A 23,116-nucleotide genomic window follows, 5' to 3' on the forward strand; every position below is an offset into this window, starting at 1 on the left:
ATCACGAGCTCCGGCATCGCTGACCAGATGTCTTTCAAGATCCTAAATTTGTCATTCTGCTGATGGGCCCTTGTCTACAGACTTGCTAATTCACTCAAACTATTATCCTCATCTGTCCACGGTCGGCTTCCTACAGCCAGTAGCACACTCACGGGGAGAAAAAGTTGGCTTTGGATAAAATTTAGACTTCAATGACTACCCAGAACTGTTCTGGGAAAAAAGCTGAACGTGTGTCCTCCTTCACCATCCTCACCAGCCACAAACACCAAAGGCAAACTAACTCCCACTCTCACCAGGAAAAGATTTAAAAAACTCAGGGTGCATCTCAAACTCCAGGCTACAGTGTCAAAGGCCTCGCAGCCTGTTGTGCAGACTCTACCCCTGGGCTGCCATACACTCCAGCTCTCCCGGCTGTGTTTCTGGTGAGTTCTGAGCACAGCAAGTATTTACAAGGCCAAAGATGTGGTCAGCCTTAAGGGTGCAGCAGGTGGCTTTACAAAAAAAAAATGACAAGCAGCCTTTGGGCACAGGTGAAACAGCACTGTGGGAAATTTAGCAACATCTAGCTAGCACTTCCCTCCCTCTGCCCCTTACTCTCCTGCAAAGTATAATCCTTGTCATTTCTCAGACTGCTCCCCCACCTCCTCCCACTCGCCCTTCTCTGCCTCCCAGGGATTTGTCTCAGGTCTATGCTCAAGGGAGCCTGAGCCCTAGCCCTGTCTCCTCCTCAGAACACTCCTGGGCTCCCTGTTGGCTGTCACACTCAGTGTTGTGCCAACTTCACCCGGGCTGGGGTGAAGAGCAGGGACAGGAGGGGCCAGGAGCCACTGGGCTGGCCGCTGGCCTGGCCACACCCCCCTCAGGCCTTTGGCTTCCTATGGGTTCTGGCCGAAGTGGGAGGACTTAATGCCCCAGACTCAGAGCAGCTTTCGGTGGCCCTCCTGGGTTTCCCAGATCATGCTGGGGCTCAACAGATCAGCAAGGATCTCCCCCCCAAGTGCGAGTGTCTTCCTGGTCTGCGCTGTGCCCATGAGAATGGTGCTTCTCCACCCCACCTCCCTGTCCTTCCTCTGATCTCAGAGGAAAAAGCAATTTCCTTCTGCTTGGGAAGCCTCATCCAGCCTCCCCCCGACACCCACACTGATACTTGAAGCCAGATTTTGCTGAGTGCTAGTCTAAAAGGCACCCCACTAAATGCAGACCACACAGGCTTTGCAGGACGGCTTCGTGACCCTCAAGGCTCCAGCAGAGAGTGGCCGGGACAGGCAAGGATGCCGCCAGCAGCCTGGTGAGTCTGCCCAGGCCAACCCACCGACACATGAACCAGCCACTGTTCATTCCACCACCTACTCTGAAATGGAGCACTGGAGAGGGTCCCCCTGAAGAGACATGACGACAGCCTTTTTCCTACAGAGGCAGACAATCTACTGCTTGTATATTTGTATTAGGTGAGAAGACAAGTCCTGGGCATGGAGAAAGCAACAGGCCAAGAGCTCCCTGGCGGCCAACTAGCTAGAAAGAAAGAAAGAAACAAGACAAAGGGCACCACTGAGGCTCAATGGCAAGAAGGTGCCAGGAGTAGACACTGTCCACGTGGCCCCTGGCCCTGTGCTTGGATCAAATGGGATCATGGGAACCCTGCAGACTGATGGGTTCAGTACATGTTTTGGAACTCCTGACAAAGGATAGCTGCCCCATCCAGGGATGGGCAGAGCCAGCTCCTGCCCGGACCTCCCTCCTATGGGCTCCTCAGAGCCTGGATGAGGCTCAGTCTGGGGTACTTTGCAAACTGGAGGCCTCAGTCTGCTACAGCAGTTCTTGAGGAGGAGTGGGTGTCCCCCCGCAGACTGGCTGGGTCAGGTACCCGGGCGCAAGGGGCAGGCCAGTGGGCTCTTCCACACAGGCACTCCTGCTGAGAGGAGGATCCCCGGGAACGTCCAGCCCTCCCTCTGCAGCCAGAGAGCTGAGGATGGATTGGAACTGATTCCTCTGTCAAATCAACTTGAACACTCCCAGCAGTTCCTCTCAGGACTGTTTTTCTCTCTGTAAAAAATCGTCCCCTCGTTTATGAGGGTCAGCCTCCATTCTGTCACCCCACACACAGCAATGACATCCCTCACAAGCTTGGACAAGGTCAAACGAATAAGCCCAAACCCACATTTATTTTTAAAAGATCCAGAATTTAGTGGGAGGCTGAGGAGGGAGGATTGCTTGAACTCAGGAGTTCGAGGCTTGTCTGAGCAAGAGTGAGACCCCAACTCATGGAAAAAAATGGAAAAACCCAGCCGGGCGCCACTGCGAGCGCCTGTAATCCCAGCGGCTTCGGAGGCTGAGGCAGCAGGATGCCCACAGCCCGAGTCTGAGGTAGCGGTGAGCTACGATGCCATTGCCCTCTGCTCAGGGCATAGGGTAGAACTCTGTCTCGACAAAAAAAAAAAAAAAAAAAAAAATCCAGAATTTAGATAAAAGAAACTTTGTCAAGTAAATAGAGTGCCCAGGTGTTCTTAACCATCGTTAATACTTGGTCAACTCCTGTGTTAATTCACCAAACCAACCTGCCCTTGGTAAACATTTGTCAAGTACGAAGACAGACACTGGCAGTACATCCAGGACCCTCCTGGGGTCCCCAGCCCACCGCAGAGAGGCTGCCTTGGAAGCAGACAGTGGCCACGGCTGGGGCGGGACCAGGTCCCAAAGGCTGTGCCCACTCAGGCCACGGCTCATCAGCACACACTGAGCTCCTACTAACGTGCCAGGCACTGTGCTAAGTGCTTGCCATTTATTAACTTTAGAGTTCACAACAATTCCATGACTTTAGAGCTCACCACAATTCCACGAGGCACAAATTAATTATAACTCTTCAAGGATGAGGAAACTGAGGCACAGGGGGCCAGCTGGAGTGCAGAAAGAGGAGCGGCTCACTTGTGGGCAGCACTGCAAAGGCTTCCGTGTGTGTGGAAACTGCAAGCTGCGCCGTGTAGCTGGACCACAGGCTGCCCAGAGGGAGGCGACACAAGACCCAATAAAGTGGCCCAAGGAACAAGCACGTACTTTGTCCTGCAGGCAGTGTGATGCCACTTACCAAGAGAGGGTGGCAGGAGGGCCAGGTCTGGGGAAGAAGGTCTGTGGTCATGATGAGCTGGGGTCCTGGGTGCACCTACTAATTAGCTATGCAGCGTGGAGCCTAGGAAGGGCCAGGCTGGATCTCAGCTGGCAAGCTGAACCTCTGAACGCGGAGGCCACGAAGGAACGCATGGCAGGATTTGGCAGGAAAAGACCGGCAGAGATGTTCAAGCTCCCTCAACCTACTGGCTGAGACCTGTGCTTCAGTGAGAGCGGCCACAGCTGGCAGGGCGCCAGAAGGCAGAAGGACTCTGAGACAGAGGGCCTCGGAGGGGGGGCAAGCATAGGAGGGAAGGTGAACCTGGAGGTCCAGGAGAGACGTCAAGTGGGGGCGGCCAGTTTGTGGGACATGCCGCCTCACGGCGGCACACACGATTAGAAGGACTAGAAGAGCAAGGCTATTAAAGTGAGGGGATGGTGGCAAGAAGGGGTCCAGGGGATGGGAGTGACGTGGGCCGCTGGGGAGGAGGCCTGGAGGAGAGAGGGGTTCTCATCAAGGTGGGCTTGCCAAGACCAGAAAGTGCCTCGGGCAGAAGACTGGGGCCTCCCTCCCTGAGGCCCGAGGGAAGGCAGCACCAAGTGTGGAAAGAGCGAGTGCCCAGCAGCGCATGCCCAGGTGGAGGGCACCATTGTCTGCTGAGGAAAGAGCACCGGGGAGGTGGCAGGGACATGTCAGCCAAGCTGAAGGGTCGACCTCTTAGGAAGACACAGTGCTAGATACCTTTGGGTGACCCTCTCCCCTCTATGTTGGCCAGGGCTGTGCTCCCCAGGCCCCTGCCTGTCCTCACACTTACTCTTTTTTTTTTGCAGTTTTTGGCCGGGGCTGGGTTTGAACTCGCCACCTCCGGCATATGGGGCCAGCGCCCTACTCCTTTGAGCCACAGGTGCCGCCCGGCACTTACTCTTCATCTTCAACAGTGGAGAAACCTTTTCAGTGTCAGGTCTCAGGAAAACTGTTTTGAGAGCTTAATTTCTTTTGTTTGGGGCTCTGTTTTCAGCTGGTTTCCTCTATAAGGCATTAAATAATGAAAGGAGCAAGGGTGGGGCTACGGAAGTCCTGGGGCTTGCGGGAGGTGGTGCTCCCAGCAGTGCTCCCTGCAAGGAGGAGCCCCCAACAGCCTGCAAAGCACACACAAGCCCAGGCACAGGAAGGAGACGGACTCGCCGGATTTTGGAGCTTACCCCCCCATTCCTACCTTTTTCTCCCCAGGCCCACACTTAAATTTTTTAAATGTTGTATGTGATACATACAAATTTCTGCAACTGGCAGAAATTCCAAACAAAATGTCTTTTGTTCCCAGAAAATCCTGGGACCCTCGGTATGAAGTTAGTATCTGCTGTCAGAGAGCTGGGGAGAGCCGTGGCCAAGGTCCCATCAGGAGCAGAAAGCCATCCCTTCTCCTGTGAAGCAGCCGTGCTCCCCTGCCCTCACAGGCATGGTGCTGTCAGCCAGTCCATGAGGAAGGACGCTTCTAGGAAGCACTGAGCCCAGGCTGGTGTCATTATCTAGTCTCAGGCACTGGGCCCATGTCCTTGAGGACCTGTAGGTGAACAACTGCCACCCTGGGCAGGATAGGGGCTCTTGGGGTTAAAGAGCAGCTGTCCTGTGCCGGGGTAGAGCTGTCAGCATGGGCTTCCCTTCCCTGCAGAGGCATCACCAGGAATTTCAGGAATGTAAGGGGCAGCTGTTACCATGGGAACACAGGCCCAGATTTCTAAAGGCACAGAAGCTCATCAGATCCAGTGTGCTGGGCCTGGGCAAATCTCTATTGGTCCAACAGCTATCCTCTCAGCCACACCCTGCAAGCATTATCAGAATCAGTGTTTTTTGTTTTTTTTTTTAAATATGCAAGACTTCAAGATAAGATGGAGCAAGTGGTGAAATACAAAACAACTTTATAGAGCTGAGTGGGCTGGGGGAAATATCTTATGCAAAACAGAAGCGGTGCAAGCTGCCAGCTCTGGTCCTGTGCTTCAGACACTCATTTGCTATGAATACTGTGAAAGCAAGTGAATACATATATTTAAATTTTTTAATGTTGTATGTGGTACATACAAAATATATGCAAAGCATAAATAAGTTATGAGGTATAATAACTAAGTGAACACTCTGTCAACCTTGCACAATGGGTCTCTGTAGTAGCCTGTATAGCCTATGGCTAAGAGGAGTGAGAGTTGTAAGTAACATCTGTAGCTCAATAATGGAACACCTTGGTGAAAAAGGGCATGGGGAGGGATTTGGCGCTCCTAACAAGTGTGAGAGCTCGCGAGACAGAGCATTAGTGAATTGGCAGTCTCTACACCTGTGGTGTTGAGAGGCACGAGATCAGCCTTACATGAGGCTGGAGGCGAGGACAGTGGGGAGGGCGCTTTCTATCACGGACCTGCTCACTCTGACTTTGCCGCTCCTTCTGCCTGCATAACGCCAGCAGGGCATCTCTGCTGAAGATCACTAAGCCCTTCTAAAGACTAAGATCTATTCTAAGACTACTTCACCCTCAAAGACTCTCTCTCTCTCTCTCTCCCCCCCTTCTCCTAAGGTAAACAGCCCTCAGGCACCTAAGAGCAATTGTTCCTGTCCGGAATAGAGCTAGCTAGGCTGGGGCTGGAGCCTAACCAGTCCTGGGTCCTGATAACTGGTGTCCACGAAGGGACCCCGACAGGTCTTTCCTTCAGGCCAGGTCCATTCTTCCCCGGGGTGGCCACAGACGCATACACGTATGTTTTTAATTAAACCAGAAGTTCTGGTTTTCATTCAACCATTTCACCTGGGACTGTCCTACTGCGTACTATGGGGGTTTTGTGTTTGGTGTTTTTTTGGCAGTGGTAGTAAAATGTCTTTTGTTCTGAAATGTCTTTAGACCAGAGCCCCTTCCATGTGGTCATTCTGACTACAGCAAAGACCCACAACTTCCCTGGGAGAGGCGGCCTCTTCATGGAAATGGAAAACATTTTTCAAACAACATATGGATTAAAAAGGCACAAATATGTTAACTGTATAATATGCCCTCGTTTCTCTGCTACTCCCAGGAGTATGCTCTAATATTTATTGGGCATTTACTAAATACCTAGGTTTGTAAACATTGACATTCGTAAACATTGACATTCATAACACTGTTACACAGTAGATATTATATCATCTGCATTCTGTTGCCTGAGGAAAAGCAAAACGCGGAGAAGGGAGTCCTTCAACCAGGCTCACCCAGCTACAGGCTGAGCCAGGGTGACAGAAGCTGCCCAGGACATCCATCCCAGTGCAGCTTCCCGCTCTGCTCTCCTTGCCTGGTTCAGGTCTCTCACTTCCCCACCATCTGGCCCCACCTTCTCAGGCATCTCTATCTTCTCCAGCAGGGAACGCTGGTGTGACCCAGGGCTGGGCTCAGCTCTCTCCTTCTTGAAGCATTCTGCCTGCGTGGCTTTTTAAAACTACACTCGTGGCTCCAAGTGGAGAGGGTAAGGATGCTCAGCACTTGATCCAGGTAGGACCACATGTACACAGCTCAGTCTCACAGTTCTGCGGCTTTGCAGATCAGCATTCTACACCTCCAACCTCTCCTAGCCCGTTCTGTGCCACCCCTTCCCCCTTCACTCACCAAATAGGACTGGCAGCATCCCTCATCCACGTTCCTGCAAAGCCTTCTTGTGGGGTAATCTGCTTCCACTTGGCCCCTCAAATCCGTATTCTCTACCACAGCTAGACTAGAAGGATCTTTCTGAAACAAAACTCTGATCATGGCTCTCTCTTTGACTACCTGTGGCTCTAATTGTAAGGCCCAACTCCTTTGCAATGGTGACAAGGCCCTTCACTTTGGGCCCTGGCCACTCTCCCACCCGCCATACCCTGTATCCCCACCTCTGTAAACCACCCTGCAGAAATGCCCCATTGCCTCCTGGCCCCCACTCGGGTGGCGCCTCTGCCTGGAATGCCTTCTCTCCTAGCACTTGTGCCTGACCTCTCCCATTCCTGAGCGCCCCAACCTCGAAACGACCCCCAGGTCTCTCCTCTGTACTCCCCGTAACCTTACGCAGCTTCCTCCAGAAGCCCCACATTGTCACTGTCACTGCTTGCTGGCCTCTGCCACTGAGCTATGCACTTCCTGAGGGCAGATGCAGGATCTTGTTCAGCTCCCGTCCTGTCCCCAGCATCAGCAAGGTGCCTGGCATTTACACTGCTGAAATGAGCATAGCACTTACCAATGTATCATATTACGCTAAATATAAAACCCGTCATTTTGTCTACAGTATAAATGTGCTTTAATATGTAAAGTCAATAACTTTGTTCCTGAAAAAGTATAACACATGAAATAATTTTAAGCACCCTACTGGAATTTGCCACTTCATTAAAATACTAAAATCAGTGAATGAGTACTGGACTCGGAAGTGAGGACATGGTTTCAAAATCCTATCACAAACTAGCTATTTTACCTGGAGCAGAAGGTTGATTTCTCTCCAGCTCTCCATTTGTAAAATTGAGAGTCACACTTTATGGGGGCAAGACATGATTGCAAGAGGGACTTTGCCTAACAATTGCAATCAATGTAACCTGGCTTATGGTACCCTCAATGAATCCCCAACAATAAAAAATAAAATAAAATAAAATAAAAAACAAACAAACAAAAAAAAAGAAGCTGTAAGATAATCTTATAAAAAAAAAAAAAAACCTCCAGAGCTCCTGAGTCAGAAACTGTGAGGGTGGGGCCCAGCAGCATGTGTTTTAATAAGCCCTCTGGGTAATTCTGATGAATTTTCAAGTGTAATAACCACTGGGACGTCATAATTCACAGTATCAATCACACATACATAAAGGGTTCTTCTGGAGAATAATTTTTGTGTGTCTTTAATTTTGATCATCAAAATAATCACCTGCCTGAAAACTATCCTAGACTGCTCCTGTGATGGCTCTGAATCTCAGCGTCCTCACGTGTTAAATGAGATGACAGATCCAGAGCTCACCAAACTTCAGACCACAGGCCAAATCCAGCCTGGCCCACCGCCTATTTCTGTACTTTCTGCCAGCTGAGGATGGTTTTTGAAAAAATCAAAAGGAGACTAATCCGTGAACTGTCTGATAGTCAACTTGCAGTGCCCCTAAGTAAACTCGCACTGAAACCCAGCCCTGCCCATTCATGCACGTATTGTCTGGCTGCTTTTGCGCTACGAAGTGTAAGGGCCCAGTAGCTATGACAGAGACCATATGGCCACAGAACCTAAGATATTTATTACCTGATCTTTTAAAGTTTGCCATCCTCGAGGCTGGAAGATGACTCCGTTCTCGTCCAGCTCCACATTTCTATAATACTGTCACTTTACAGAATTTTCCCACATTCCTATCTTCAAACATCACCAGCTGTATAGTAACAATATACTTAGTTCACCCAAGATGAAGTTTTGAAAATCCAATTACTTTAATTACTGCTATAGGCAATTAGTTTTGGTGAATAAGCCATGTTAATACAAAGTTGCAATTTTGTTCTGTGGTCATCAGGGAGAATAAACAGTGTGCTTAGGAATCTGCAGCACATCTAGCCTGTTTTCTGCAGAAAGTTAAGGAGACAAGATCTTGCTCTGTCATCCACGTTGGGGGATACAAAGTCCTGATCACAGCTCCCTGGAACCTCACATACCTACGCTCCAGGGACCCTCCTGCCTCATAAGTACAAAGCCCTGCACCCATATCATTTTTTAATTACTTTTGTAGACATGGGTTCTCACTATGTTAGTCAGGCTGGTTGTGAACTTCTGGCTTCAAGCAATCTACCCACTTCTTGCCTCCCAAAGTGCTGGAATTACAGTATGAGCTACCATGCCCAGCCAGTTAAGGCATTTTTAATGGCTCATTTGCCGTTTAAATTTCCTTTACCCAAATCCACTATATTCAATGATGACTTCAGTAGAGTAAGGGGGTTGTACATTCAGTAAAGAGAATTTAAATCTGTGTTCCTGTCCTGGCCCTTCCAGTTTTCATTCTCTCAGATTCCCATTAGCCTTGCCTACAGAGGTAGCACAGAGGGCTCCTTGTGGGCATGATGAGCAAAGGAAAGAGACCCATACCGTCTTGACAAGAGAATCTTGTCATGTGTCATGTTAGAGCTGAGGGGCTCCTTAGAGATCATTCAGTCCAGCCCATTGTGGTCGCACGGAAGCCAGAAAGTGCGAGTGACTTGCCCATGGTCATGCAGCCAGTCTGGGGCAAATCTAGGGCTGGACCAACTCCAAATCCAATGATCCTTGCAGCTTTCAAAATTCTTTCTTGGCTGGACACAGCTCATGCCTCTAATTCTAGCACTCTGGGAGGCCAAGGCAGGTGGATTGCTCGAGCTCAAGTCCACCCCGAGGAAGAGCAAGACCCATCTCTAAAACTAGGCAGGCATTGTGGCAGGTGCCTATAGTCCCAGTTACTGGGAGACTGACACAAGAAGACCACTTGAGCCCAAGAGTTTAAGGTTGCTGTGAGCTATGATGCCACAACACTACCCAGGGTGATAGAGTGAGACTGTATCTCAAATAATAATAATAATAAAATAAATATCCTTTCTTAAAAGGTCTGAGAAAGTCTTCTCTTCTTACTCAAACATGAGAATTTAAAGGAAGGACCTTGAGATAGGTGATACTCTGTTTCCGAGGCTGGGGGGCAAGAGAAAAGAGGGAATCCCTAGACCAGTGCTTCCCCAACTAACTCAGTGAAGAAAACCAGATTTGTTTTTGTTTTTATTTTTTTCAAATGTCTAATCTAGGGCAGACTGACAGTTTTATGAGGTGGCATTGTCTAATTGCTATAGAGGTTTCTAAACACTCTCAAATTCAGTTCCTGCCTTGTCACAGGCCTGCAGCAAACAGTTAAGGCCTGGCTTTAATCTGGAAACTGCACAGTCAGCAACACGGACCCACGTCCACAGACTGGGGTTGCCTGAAGAATGCAAGAATAGGAACCCGGAAGACCCCCCTGGGAAACTCATTGCTAGGGTTCTCCCACAATGCTCCCGATCCTCAGGGAGCCCTCAGCAAATGGAAGCACGGCCGAGGCCACAGGCTGGGCTCTTCAGGCTGCAGCACCACTGCCTCCCATGTCACCAGGGTTCTTACCTAACCAACTGCTTAGAACGGCCCAATTTCATCTTAAGGCAATTAGCTGTGTTTGTTGCATCACTACCTTCTAACCTTCTTAGAAGTGTCAGTGCTATTTGGCCAAGGACTGGTGTGAATAAAGGATCCTGACACTATGAAACAACAGAATGACAAGGATCTTACACTTTCAACTTGCCTGAGCCAGAGTGAGACCCTGACTCCTAAAAAAATGAAAAACCCAGCCGGGCGCCAAGGCGAGCACCTGTAATCCCAGCGGCTTCTGGACGCTGAGGCAGCAGGACGCCCACAGCCCGACTCTGAGATTGCAGTGAGCTATGACGAGATTGCACTCTGCTCAGGGCATAGGGTGGGACTCTGTCTCAACAACAACAAGAAAAAAACCCAAAGAAATAAAAATAAAAAATAAGCAAGGAAATAAAAAAAATTAAAAAAAAAATATCTAGAAAACCAGTTGCTTCAAGCCTGAGTTACATTTACCAGCTCTCTCTAAATCAAAAGCAGAGTCCTGGGGAGCACAGCCCCACTGCACAAAGAAAATGGAGGCAGAGAAATGAAAATGGTTAAAAATCAGAATCTTTGTAGAGTAGTATCCAGGGTACATATAACACAAAGCCACACGGAAGTACTAGCAGGAAAACCCACACTGCCCTCAGACCATCCCCTACCTGATTTGAACTTAAGTACCCCTCCTTAAAAAAATGACATTATTCCCATTAGTTGGTAATAATGCCACTTATAAAAAGTTGCAAGACTATAACAGAGAATACCACCATATTCACCTGTTGTGATAATTTTGCCCCATTTGATTTATTATACATACTCTCTATATTTTTTCTGAACCATCTGAAAATAAGTTGCATGCCCCACTGCCCTTTTCTCCTATATGCTGCAGTATGTATTTCCTAAGGAAAAAGATATTCTCTTGTAGAACCACACTATATTCAACCACAGTAAATTTAATAGTGGTATAATAATGTCATGTAACCTACTGGCTTGCAATTTATCAATTGACCCACTAAGGTCCCTCTCCCACTCCAAAGCAGATCCTTGGCACTTAGTTGTCATGTCTCTTTAGATTTATTTAACCTGGAACAGTTAAAGATCAGTGGGTTTTTCGTTTGTTTTGTTTTGTGAGACAGAGTCTTACTCTGTCACCCAGGCTAAAGTGCAGTGGTATCATCATAGCTCACTGCAACCTGAAACTCCTGGGCTTGAGCAATTCTCCTGCTTCAGCCCCGCCAAGTAGCCGGGACCACAGGTGTGCACCACTATGTCTCCCAAAGGTTTTCTATTATTAGTAGAGACAGGGTCTTGCTCTTGCTCAAGCTGGTCTCTAACGCCTCAGCTCAAGCAATTCTCTTGCATCAGCCTCCCAGAGTGCGAAGATTGCAGGTTTTTGAGCCACCATACCCAGCCTGATACAGTCTTTAAAAAGGGACATGGACATATCAGGCACATGGGTGTCCTGCTCAGGTGCCACCTGGGTTTCAAGGATACAGTGCTATGTTTTCAGAAGATTCTATTCTAATGAGGTCTCCTGGTGCTCCTCCCGGTGTGGTCCTGGAGTATATCAGGTTCCACGTTATAGTGAGGTCCTCCTCAATTTTCTCCACATTGGACCATACCTAGGGTAGCCAAGCTGGACACAGAGGTGTGGTGTGATGGACCAGGAGTGAGCCCATCGCAGCTAAGTAACCAGATTCAATCACTACAGCGCACTTACTGGCACACATCTTAATTAGGTTTTAATGCAAGTAATTTGATAATAACTCCTGGCCATCCACTACGGAACTGTCAAAACCAAAAGCTTTTTATTTAGCTCCTCTTCTGTCTATACCAAGGCAGCCTCCCTGCTGACCCTTGTCAAAGAACCCCATCTGCTGGTTGCCACGGTAACTGAAGGCGACCAATTGAGCTGAACAGAGTGACTCAGAAATAAAATCTGCAGCCAAAGGAATTCTGCAAAGAGTAATAAATCATTTAGTAAAAGGGGGTCCTCCACACAGTGCTGAGTGTTGGGAGAATATGATGGCATAACTCTTCCCGGTGGAAGGGCCATGACAGATCAGAGTGATTAGGCCTGCTGGAGGGCTCATTTGGTCTCTAGTGGGCTCCGGCAGGAGCAGAGACAGAGCCTGCCCACTTGTGTGCCACTGTGGGGGGACCAACGAGCTAAGTCAATTTTTTAATATTTGGGCTATAAAATTTGATTTTGAAGGAGTGGGAAGAGAACCAGTCTAGGCTTCCAACACTCCTTCCTCTGTTTCTAAAAAGTGGCACAAGTTAACAGAATGCCCTAGGTAGCCCAGGAAACTACCATGGCCTTGAGGAAGGTGGCAAAGAACATTGAGATTGCTCTGGAATGTGCCAGTTTAACATACCTGTCATCAGTCAACTTTTAGGTGTTCCAACCAAAAAATGCCTTATATGCACAAGATTTGCAGTCCTTGAGATAGACGGCGAGAGCTGGCAATTCAACTCAGAGGGCCGAGGGTAGCACTGCAGGATGGCCGGTGAGAGGGACAGGGGCTGTCTCCACAGGCCATGGTGAGTGTTCCTTATAGACCAAAATACCATCTTTCCTAAATTAAGATTTTTCTGGAAGAGAAAGGAAAGGATGGCCCTATTTTGGGACTGCTCTGGGTGACAGCGGGCAAGTACAGAGCTGCCCCAAACTCCTCACAGCCCACAGGCCTTCTAAGTCAAGGCCAGACTCTCCTAGTGAGCGCCGACCCCTGCAGGCAATAGTGCGGACTTTAAAAAGAGAACCCAGACCTTCCAAATCATCACACAGAATTCACTTCCTACAGGATAGCTCCTCGGTTGATGTGTGACAGCAAATGACAACAGGAGAGAGGCCGCGGGACAGCGGCCTACGTGTTTGGAGGCTCCCCGCCAGCCGCCCTCCTCCCAGACTAAACGCCACTTTATTAAGAGATGGTCGGTGAGCAGATTCCGCCATTCCCAACTCCTGACCCCCAGGGCAGCCGGCGCACCCTGGGCAGTAAGTCATCCCCAGAGACAATTTTCTGCTTCACAAAAGTGCAACCGCCAAACAAAGGTAGATTCCCCCACCCACGCCCTAAATGCTGCCACTAAAACGCTTCAGTCTTGGTTGGAGTGAAATTCCCTTGCGGGAGTCAGGGACCGGTTGGGTGCCCGGGGAGGACCCGTGCCCGTCCCGGGCGGTCGGGAGAGCCCCGCACGCCGGGCGCGGCGCTGCGCCGGGAACTCGGCCGTCCCCGCCGGGCCGCTGGACTCTGCAGGAGGCGCCGACCCCGACGACAGGGCCCCGCGTGCGCCCGCCCGCCCGCACCTGCTCCGCGCCCCGCTCCCTCCGTGCAGCTCCGAGCGCGCCCGCCCGACCTCGGCCTCCCTCCCGCCGCTCCACCGCTGGACCCCCGGCCGGCCGAGCTGCCCGCTGCCCGGAGGAGCCCCGCGGCCGGAGGGCGGCGGGCTGGCTGGGGGCAGACCCGCGGGGGCTCGGGGGCCCCTGGACTTTGGCCGGGGGAGAGGATTAGCCGAGATGGCTGTGGAGAGGAGACGGGCGAGAGCTTCATTAACTCCATGCTCACGTCCCCAGTTCCTTCCCCCGAGAAGCAGGGAGAAGAAAGGTTCACACCCCCGCGATGGGAAAGGTGCTGCCTGGCTGTATTTGCGGTTCTTACCTTTTAATTCCTTATTTGTAAACAAATGAATCATTGTTTGTTGATGATCATGGAGGACTCAGATTTTAATTAAACAGGAAAAAAAAATCTTGGCTAATGGAGAGGCCAAAGAAATACTGCAACCCGTTTTAATTTCTACGTTAGTGATAAAGCTTTTCATGTAACTTAATTGGAACTGGCAAGGATCTGAGAACTAACTCTACGAAGTGAGCATGAAAAAGTGCTGCTATTTCGGCCCCCGCCCCCAATAACCAAACTGATTTTTAGGGATCAGTCCTAGAAGGTACCATGGAAAACAGGACTTGCTGATTCCGTAAAAATATTTCCAGTGAGTGGTTTCTTCACACAGTTGTTCACACTTGAATCCCCCCCACCCCCTGCCGCCCGACAAAGTTACCATTAGTCTCACTTCTCAGCCCTACTTCCAATGCTTTCTCTGCTCACTCTCCCGATTTCTCCTCCATATTTCAATTCCCAGACACTCTTGAACTTTTGCACACGCTGCCAGTTTGAGCCTGCACAGAATAATCAGTATATTAATTCCACTCAGAGACAGTGAGATTTTTCTAACACAATCTGCCCAACCTGAACTCTTTCCTTCAGAAACACTTTGCCTTTAAAAAGAAACTCCCAGCATGAACCTCCTAAGAAGCGACATGTAACAGACAGTGCATGTGGCGCTGCGCATGCAGCTCAGAATTAAGAGAGTTTTTTACTTTGTTCCTTCAGTGCCGTGTGCATAATGTACATGTGGATGAAACTGACATCAGACATTTAAAGCAAAAGGGGGAGGGGAGGGGGATGTGATGGTGGCGGGAAAGAGAGAGAAAATATGTTGATTAAAAACAGTAACTTCTGTTAATCTACATTTTTCAGTCACTGTCTTAATTAAGAATGTTAGGAAATATGTTACAGTTTAATTGCATTGTTTCAAGAAATTCTAAGGCTGACAAATTTGGGACCATGTACACTTGGAAGGTAAAAGGGATTAAAGTGGTACTTTCTTCCAATTGGTAGATAACAATCAAAACTGTGCTTTCCTTAGACACCTCCCCACCCCCACACATCCTAAACTCAGAAGACAAAGTAAGAATATCCTAACACTTAACATGTTCAGCATGAAAGGGGCTCTCAACAAAAAGTGTTTTAACCCTATGTATAGGAGATAAGAATAAGATTTTAAACACGAACATAAAGGGTTCACCAAACTGAAGTAGTACTTTGTCTGAAATTTCTGGGTCACATCTTATATTTGTAGAAAATAGTTATCTGTGAAGAAAGTTGGTAACAGTCTTCAAATGATTTTCAGATGACCTTGTTTAAGAGAGTAAAAATCATTTGCCTGAGCCACAAAATGATGATAGTCTGAAAACACACTCTGCTTTCTAGACTACCTGCCCTTTTTTTCTTACTGGAGTCCAGAAACACATTCTCTAGATTTCATTTCTTCTTTTAAGAAAGACGTTGCATTGTTATGCTACACATAAATTAAAATATATTTTCATTGCTCAAAGTACCTTTGATTAAACTTCTAATTGGGGTGATAGCTTCCTATTTCCTGCAGTTGACCACAGGTAACTCATTTCCAACCTAGATGCTGCACTTATTTTTCACTTGATCCTGTTTTGGGGGTCTGGGCAGTTGGGGGTCACTGTCTGGGAGGGAGGTAGTAACTCGCACACACCCCGACCCCCTCCACAGTGTGCAGCATAAACCAGATACTGACTTCTTCCTTCATTCCTGCACTTAAACACAAACCAGCCAACAAACAAAAAAAGACCAGGTACGGACCAGCTATTCTCATGGACTAAAGCTGACTCCTTAATTCAAGCTAGTTTGATGATTTGGTCAGCTAAACTGACAAGTTCTTTGACTGATTCAACTAGCCATTTTATCTCCTCTTAACCACATTTGTGATATACCTGGAGCCTCAGAGGTGGGTCTCTACTGCAGGGAGGAGGCGGACCTAATTTTTCTAGCAGTTAAAGATGTTGCACTGCATGTGCAATGGCCCTGAAATGACAACAAAATAAGGTCTGTTTGCCCTAAAATGTCCAAAGAGCTTTCTTAAGAGAACAGACTTGCCAGCTCTATTCTAGCTGGAAGGTCTCACCACTTCTTCTGCCTCCAGCCTCTCAAAATAGTCTGAGAATTTGACCACAGATGAAATATTGCCAATGTTCTGCTAGTATGACCGTGTTTCAATTCTTTTATAGTATTTACATTTTGTATTAGAGAGTTGCATCCTGAGATCTCAAATTGCTGATAAATGAATACTTTAATGAGTCCACTGTTAAGGAATTAGTGTGTGTACACACACACACACACACACACATATACGTACTGCATATTTGTGTGTGTATATATTATATATTTTTAAATGCCACACAGAACGTCTAAAATAGTAAAGGGACATATCACTCACGTGCTCAACACTTGAGACCACATAAAACTCTATGCTGATTCATTAAGAAATGAAAGATTTTCCATCTCCTGGGGTTTCTGGGAATTCCAGTGGGTGGACCCCAGTGCCTAATGGCCAGGGGAAAAGGAAAAAGGCCTTTGTCTGGAGGCACAGAAAGTTGGGGTGCTGAGCCTGCACCCCTCTGGAGGGCCAAGGGAGAGGTTCCCAGTATTATTCACTACCAGGGTAGGGAGAGAGAGGAGAGAGTTCAGGCAGACAGAAACCACAGGCATAATTATAAGTTGAAAAGTTCTGAGTCCAGTCTCTGAGTCTGAAGAACATTAAAAGTAGAATACATAACACTGGGGGGAAAAGGGAAGCAGTACCCGCCCGAGGGCCAATTGCCTCTCCAGCAGAGGCAAGGCTGTTCCCAGACTCACAGGACCATTTGTTCCATTACACAATCTCCTGAAGCCATTTAGAGAGAGCTCAAACAACTGCCTATACCAACACGACACATGGCTTCCCATCCCGACTCTTTGCTAATCCAGACGCTCTAACCATCTTTCCTTAAGATGCCATATGGTTGGCAGAAGCCTGCAGATCTAGCAGCACATCTGCTTGTACGCTCCTTCTCCCCTCCACCCCAACAAAAGAGGGATAGACAGAGACCCAGAGGAGGCTGCTCGCATACCTCTGCCTGGATAGCCCCCTATTTCTTCTAAGCAAACAAAACCATTAAAGGGATGACCAGGAATGACTCAGGGCTAGATCATTTTTAACCAGACAACTTGATGATTTTTTTTTTTTTTTTTTTTTTGCTTGCTGATTTAAAACGGGATTAGAAAAACAAAGGGTGGATAGTCTCCTTTCCCCTAAGGATGAGGACTTTAAAGTCACTTGCAAGCTCTCTCTCTGGGAATCCTAGTGCTGCTACTTGCCACAGGGGAGGGACAGCACCCTGCCCTGCAGCAATTTTTTTCTCCTGTTTTCGGTCAAGGGAGACAGACAAGCTAAGAAACTAGATACCGGGAGCCCGCTCTGTTAGCAGGCACAGCACGGCTGTATGCTGATGAGTCGCACCGACACAGGGCTTTTTTGGTATGATGAGCAAAGATTGTTGACACTGTTGAAATCCTGGCTTTCCTGGCCTGTGAGCACATGCACGGGCTGCCTCCTTGGAATCTGGCCCCTAGTGAGACAGGCTGCAAAAAAAATAATACATTCTACTCTCCTGATGACTGAAATCTGGCCATTTTAAATTAGAGCAATTGGGGGTGGGGACATTAGAAAAATACTCTTTATCAGGCCAGGGGTCAAAAAGACACAGGTGAAAATTATGAGTTTCTTACAACTAAAAGAGCTAAAACTTAAACCTGGTAGACACATGTGTTTAGTGCAGACCGGGATGCTGGGTTTACGAGCACAAACTCAAAAGGTGGGGTGAGGGGGACTGCTATGGCCTCAGTGCCATCAAGGGCAGCTGGAACATTTGCTCCATGTCTGGGCTGACAGCACTCTGCGGAAGGGACAGCCCCATTGGTGGGCTCATCTAAGACACAGGTGAAAAGCTAAGTGTCTGATCTCCTTGTAAATTCGTTCGTACCTTGTGTTGGTTAACCAGACATGATTTTCCACGAGTGTGGAAATATGGTACAGCGAAAAAGCAAAGCAAATATTCTACTGTTGCAAAAGCAGAACCTGCTCTTTTTAAGACAAAGAAAGGTAGAAAGAGAAGTTACATGTTTTGGAGTCTTGTGCACGTTGTCAGAAAAATCCCATTACTGGCCCAGACATTTTCGAAGACAGGTACATTATTCCAAGTTAATAGATGAGGAGACTGAGGATTATAGGTTAAAAAAGAGAAGAAAAGAAAAGAAAAAAAACTTTAGCAAAGCCATGTAGCTAGGAGGGCTAAACTGGAAAGCCCATGCCTCTCCCCTGCAGTAGAAGGTTCCAGATGCACACATACTCAGATACATTACTTCATGAATATGCCCAGGGTTCAATATGCCAATAGGAGCGGATCACTGTTAGCTGGTGAGCAATAAGCTAGTTATCATTAGTATGCAGGCAGGGGCATGAAATTGTAAATTCAGTTTATTTGTAATCCACAATATGAATGAAAATTCATGTAACTGAAATGTAAAAACATGAGGAGTGACTTAAAAAGCATTGAAAATTATAATAAAAAAATCAGAATTTATTCATTCAAAAGCATATGCCCTTCAAATGATTCACCTTGAGCCTCACATGTACTTCAACCACACTGCCACTGTCCTAGGACATTGCTGACTTTTTTTTTACTGCCTTCATAGCCCAGGGCTTAGTGGTACAAATATGGACTATCTGTCTTTTGTGGCTAGATACACATGCAAGTTTGTGAATGAGTATGTATTAAGTACACTTCGTCAAAATCATGCATTTTAATACAAAATGCATGCAGTGGATTCTGTACTACTCAAAGATGACAGATCAGCCCAAATTAATTAATATCAGCCTAATTCTATCATCAATGAGGTCAACAAACTATTATCAACAATTCTCAAGGTTACCATCATCGAGATGTTGCATTTGTCATTTGTAGAATGACAAATCTGAATTTAAAATAAAACAGATCTGGGTTGAAATTTGAGCATTATCCTAAGTAAATTCTTGTAAGCCTGTTTCTTCAGCTGCGATATAAAAATTACCTCCCAGGATTGTTGTGAAAAGTGGAGAGAGTATATAAAGTAACTGGCACTTAGTAGGTCTTCAGTAAATGAATATTGTATTCAGGCACTGCTATTTTAATAGAGTGCTTCAGAGCATATACAAAGTGCTTTTCATATACATTAGCTCATTCTACTCCGGAACACAGCTCTGAAAAGAGAGAGTATTTTTTCTATTTAACAAGTGAGGTAATTGAGTTTCAATAATAAACATAGCTAAAGCAATAAACAATATGTATTAAGCCCTTTCTACGTAAAATTACTGTACGAAGCACTTTTCCATCCATTTTCAAATCTTGACATCAACCCTTTGAAGAAGTTATTGTTGATATTATTTTGATCCTCATCTTAAGGGCAGGAAACCGAGGCTATGAGATGCTACCACGATCTTGCCAAGTTCACTAAGTAGTAAGTGGCAAAGCTGAAACACAATCTCAGGGCTGTCTCCTAAACACATGATTTTGGCAATGGCTGTAAAATAGTGAAGACAAGATAAAAAGGTAGATTTCTCTCTTTAAAATCCTGTGCCCTTTTGTCTAGACCACATTGTCCTTGATGGAACTTACCTAAAGCTACTAGTCATTTTCACAAGAAAGTTTCCTAGCACAAAATCCTTGTCCTTACCAAATTTCTGAGTATGCCACCAAGTTCTATAGAGTTCATGGTTCAAATAGCATATATGTGTTTATACACACTCAGGTGTAGCCTGAATACTCCCCACGACATCGCTGAAAATTAAGGCAGGGCTCAATATGAGACTGCAGGACACAGCATATGCACACCGACAGGGCTGTCAGAGATTTCTTATCAAGAGAATAATCTTTTAATAAAAATGAACTATCAATAGAAGGCTTCCAAATAAAACCTGTTTGCAAGGCATGCTAGAACATTTGGAGGTTGCTGATCAGATACTGACATGAAGAAATGTAAATGGGCGTAACTAAAATCTGGATTTGTTAAGACCTTTACATTCCACATTTACTAGGATTCACATATACCCTTGTAAGATGCACCGCAGGTAAAGGTCTTAGCAAAATAACTAAGAAAATGCCATGAAAGCTATGTTAAACTAGTGTGATGAAAATGTGTCAAACGGTCTATGAACCAAGTGTATGGTGCCCCACGATCATACTAATGTACACAGCTATGATTTAATTAAAAAAAATAAAAATAAATAAAATCTGGATTTGTGGTACACATATGTGCTTAACTAGACTACTCTCTGCAAATAAAGCCACTGAGCTTCTCCTGTGAACTGCCCTCTTCCTTCTCATGTGAGACAAGGGTGCTGTAATCTCAGGTGGGTTTTTCTTTGTCACTGTTTTCTCACTCCCTGAAGCTCCCTTATCTGATTGGAGTTGGACTGATTTCTGTAAGATGGGACACTGCGTGTCCCGTCTGTACCCACAGCTTCCAGGCTCAGGATTTCACTGCTGACTTCAACCCAGTTCAGGGAATAGGATTTAAAATGGACAGATACCATTCATTAAATAGGTATGCTTTCCCCCCACTGTGTGCTTTTGTTTGGTTTATCGAAGATCAGATGGCAGTAAGAGACTGGTTTCATCTCTAGGTTCTCTATTCTGTTCCATAGATCTGTGTTTCTCTTTTTGTGCCGGTACCATGCTGTTTTGATCATTATAGACTTGTGATCTATAACCCATAGTCTGGTAATGGGATGCCTCCAGATTTGCTGATTTTATTTCTTAAAATTACATTGGTTATTTGGGGTTTTTTCGGCTTCTATATGAAATGAAGAACTATTTTTTCAAGTTCTTCAAGGTATGATGTTGATATTTTATTTTATTTTATTTTATTTTGTAGAGACAGAGTCTCACCTTATCGCCCTCGGTAGAGTGCCGTGGTGTCACACAGCTCACAGCAACCTCTAAATCCTTGGGCTTAGGCGATTCTCTTGACTCAGGCTCCCAAGTAGCTGGGACTACAGGCGCCCGCCCCAATGCCCAGCTATTTTTTTGTTGCAGTTTGGCCGGGGCTGGGTTTGAACCCGCCACCCTTGGCATATGGGGCCGGTGCCCTACCCGCTGAGCCATAGGCGCCGCCTGATGTTGATATTTTAATAGAGATTGCATTAAATCTCTAGATTGCTTTGGGTAGTATACAGATTTTAACCATGCTGACTCTTCTAAATCACAAGCATAGTATGTTCTTCCATTTGTTAACATTTGCTATTTCTTTTCGCTGGGCTTCATAGTTCTCTCTGTAGAGATCCTTCACATCCTTTGTTAGGTATATCCCAAGGCATTTCATTTTATTTGAAGCGATTGTGTCTTTGTACTACAATGTTTATTGCCGCTCAATTCACAATCATCAAGATGTGGAAACAATCCAAGTGCCCATCAACACATGAACAGATTAATAAACTGTGGTACATGTATACCAAGGAATACTATTCAGCCATCAAGATAGAGATTTTATATATTTTGCATTGACCTGGATGGAGTTGAAGAACATTCTCCTTAGTAAAGTATCTCCAGAATGGAAAAGCAAATATCCAATATACTCAGTACAAATATGAAACTACCCTGTTTCCCCGAAAATAAGACATCCTCTGAAAATAAGACCAACTTACAGGAAAGATAAGACGTCCCCTGAAAATAAGACCTAGCGCATCTTTGGGAGCACACCTTAAAATAAGACACTGTCTTATTTTCGGGAAAACAGGGTAGTAGATGAACAACTATCAGCCTACATAAGAGAAAAACACAATTAAATTCAAGAAGTGGGGAGAGGGGAGAGGGCGGGATGGAGAGGTTTGGTGAGCTCTCACCTAACAGGTACAATGTAGGGGTATACACCACACCTCCTGGGTGAAAGGCTCAACTATAATTTGGACTTCTAACAAACGCAAACAATGTAACCTAATCCTATGTTAATCTGAAATAAAATTTAAAAATGAATAAATAAAACAAACAAACAAATGAAAACCTTTGCTATCACTACAATGCTTCCAAATTCACATATCTTTGATCACATTATCAGTCAATGGTAAATAGCAGTTTCCAGGAGGCTCTAAGAACAAAAGATTGTGAGTGGAGTTATGTTTCTTTGAATTCAGTACTGTTTAAACACAACATGCCGCACAGGTTTCAAACTTCAATGGTATAAATCTTGAAGCCTTCTAGGGAGTATTCTAGACTGCATCATGAAACAGCACTCTTACCTCTCAGGAGTGGAGATCTGTATATCAACTGTTCCACTGAGAATGAGACTTGGTTCCCTAGAGACAGACATTTTAAATTATTTGTCTTGCAGTAATTTCATAGGCTGGAGTAGTCCTGGGTTATTCCACAAGAGCTAGAATACTGTTCAATTCTATCTTTGCTTAACAGTGGGTAGAATGGACGTTCCTTCATGGATTGCCCCCTTGTCTACTCTGAACAGGATCTGTTTAACATTCACCTCCTAGAGCAAAATACAAATTCTGCTTTCCTATTACACACTGTTTCCTGTGCTGAGCACTTTGAATAACTCACATAGCTAGTGTTGTTGAGCTCTTACTATGTGCCAGGCACCATTCTTAACACTGCTATGTAATAATTCATTCAACCTTCTCAAGAACCCTGTAACGGAGATAACACGATTGTTAAAATTTTACATATGAGTAAGTTTAGGTCCATGTTAAGTAGTTTGCTCCAAATCACACAGAAGTGGTAGAGCCAGGATTTGAACCCAAACTTTCTGGGTTCAGAACCCATACTCCTACTTACTCTTTTCTCCAATGAATCTCAGAATTACTGAGTAGTAAAGAGACTCAATTTTGAGACTCACACTCTTGGTGGTGATCTTTTGGCTAAGATCAAATGTAGTGTGAGGCCCAGCCTATCACTAGCCATGGGAATTTGTAACATATAGCTTCCTTGAACCCGAATTTCTTCAAAGTAAAATACAATTTTAATAGCATTTCTCCCACCTATTTCATGAGATTGTTAGAAGATCATAATATATCATATATATCAAATGTTAGTTATCACTATCTTCATCAGTCTCATATATTGTTGTCCTTTGAGTGCTAACTGGGGTCCCCAAAATGAAAAACTTGGCATTCTTTTGCTTTACCAATTAAAGACAGGGCAAAGACCTTTTACGAACATGGTCACAGA

At 46.1% G+C, this 23,116-nt stretch overlaps 2 protein-coding genes across 4 annotated transcripts in view; one reads left to right on the forward strand and one right to left on the reverse strand.

Annotated features, from left to right (window-relative positions):
- The window catches only part of AKT3 (AKT serine/threonine kinase 3), a 404,883-nt gene that overhangs the window by 355,004 nt on the left and 26,763 nt on the right, over nucleotides 1-23,116 (forward strand). The gene's annotated exons all lie outside the window — the stretch shown is intronic.
- Nucleotides 1-23,116, reverse strand: part of SDCCAG8 (SHH signaling and ciliogenesis regulator SDCCAG8) — a 254,616-nt gene that overhangs the window by 9,944 nt on the left and 221,556 nt on the right. For 2 of the 3 annotated variants that reach the window (XM_053604356.1, XM_053604358.1), the window contains exon 17: nucleotides 22,177-22,233. The exons of the other annotated variant lie outside the window; for it this stretch is intronic. In XM_053604356.1, coding sequence (XP_053460331.1) covers nucleotides 22,177-22,233 — 57 coding nt within the window. The remainder of the gene's footprint in view (nucleotides 1-22,176; nucleotides 22,234-23,116) is intronic. 3 annotated transcript variants of the gene reach the window in all.

Source organism: Nycticebus coucang, chromosome 10, assembly GCF_027406575.1.
Source record: "Nycticebus coucang isolate mNycCou1 chromosome 10, mNycCou1.pri, whole genome shotgun sequence".
Lineage (NCBI taxonomy): Eukaryota > Metazoa > Chordata > Mammalia > Primates > Lorisidae > Nycticebus > Nycticebus coucang.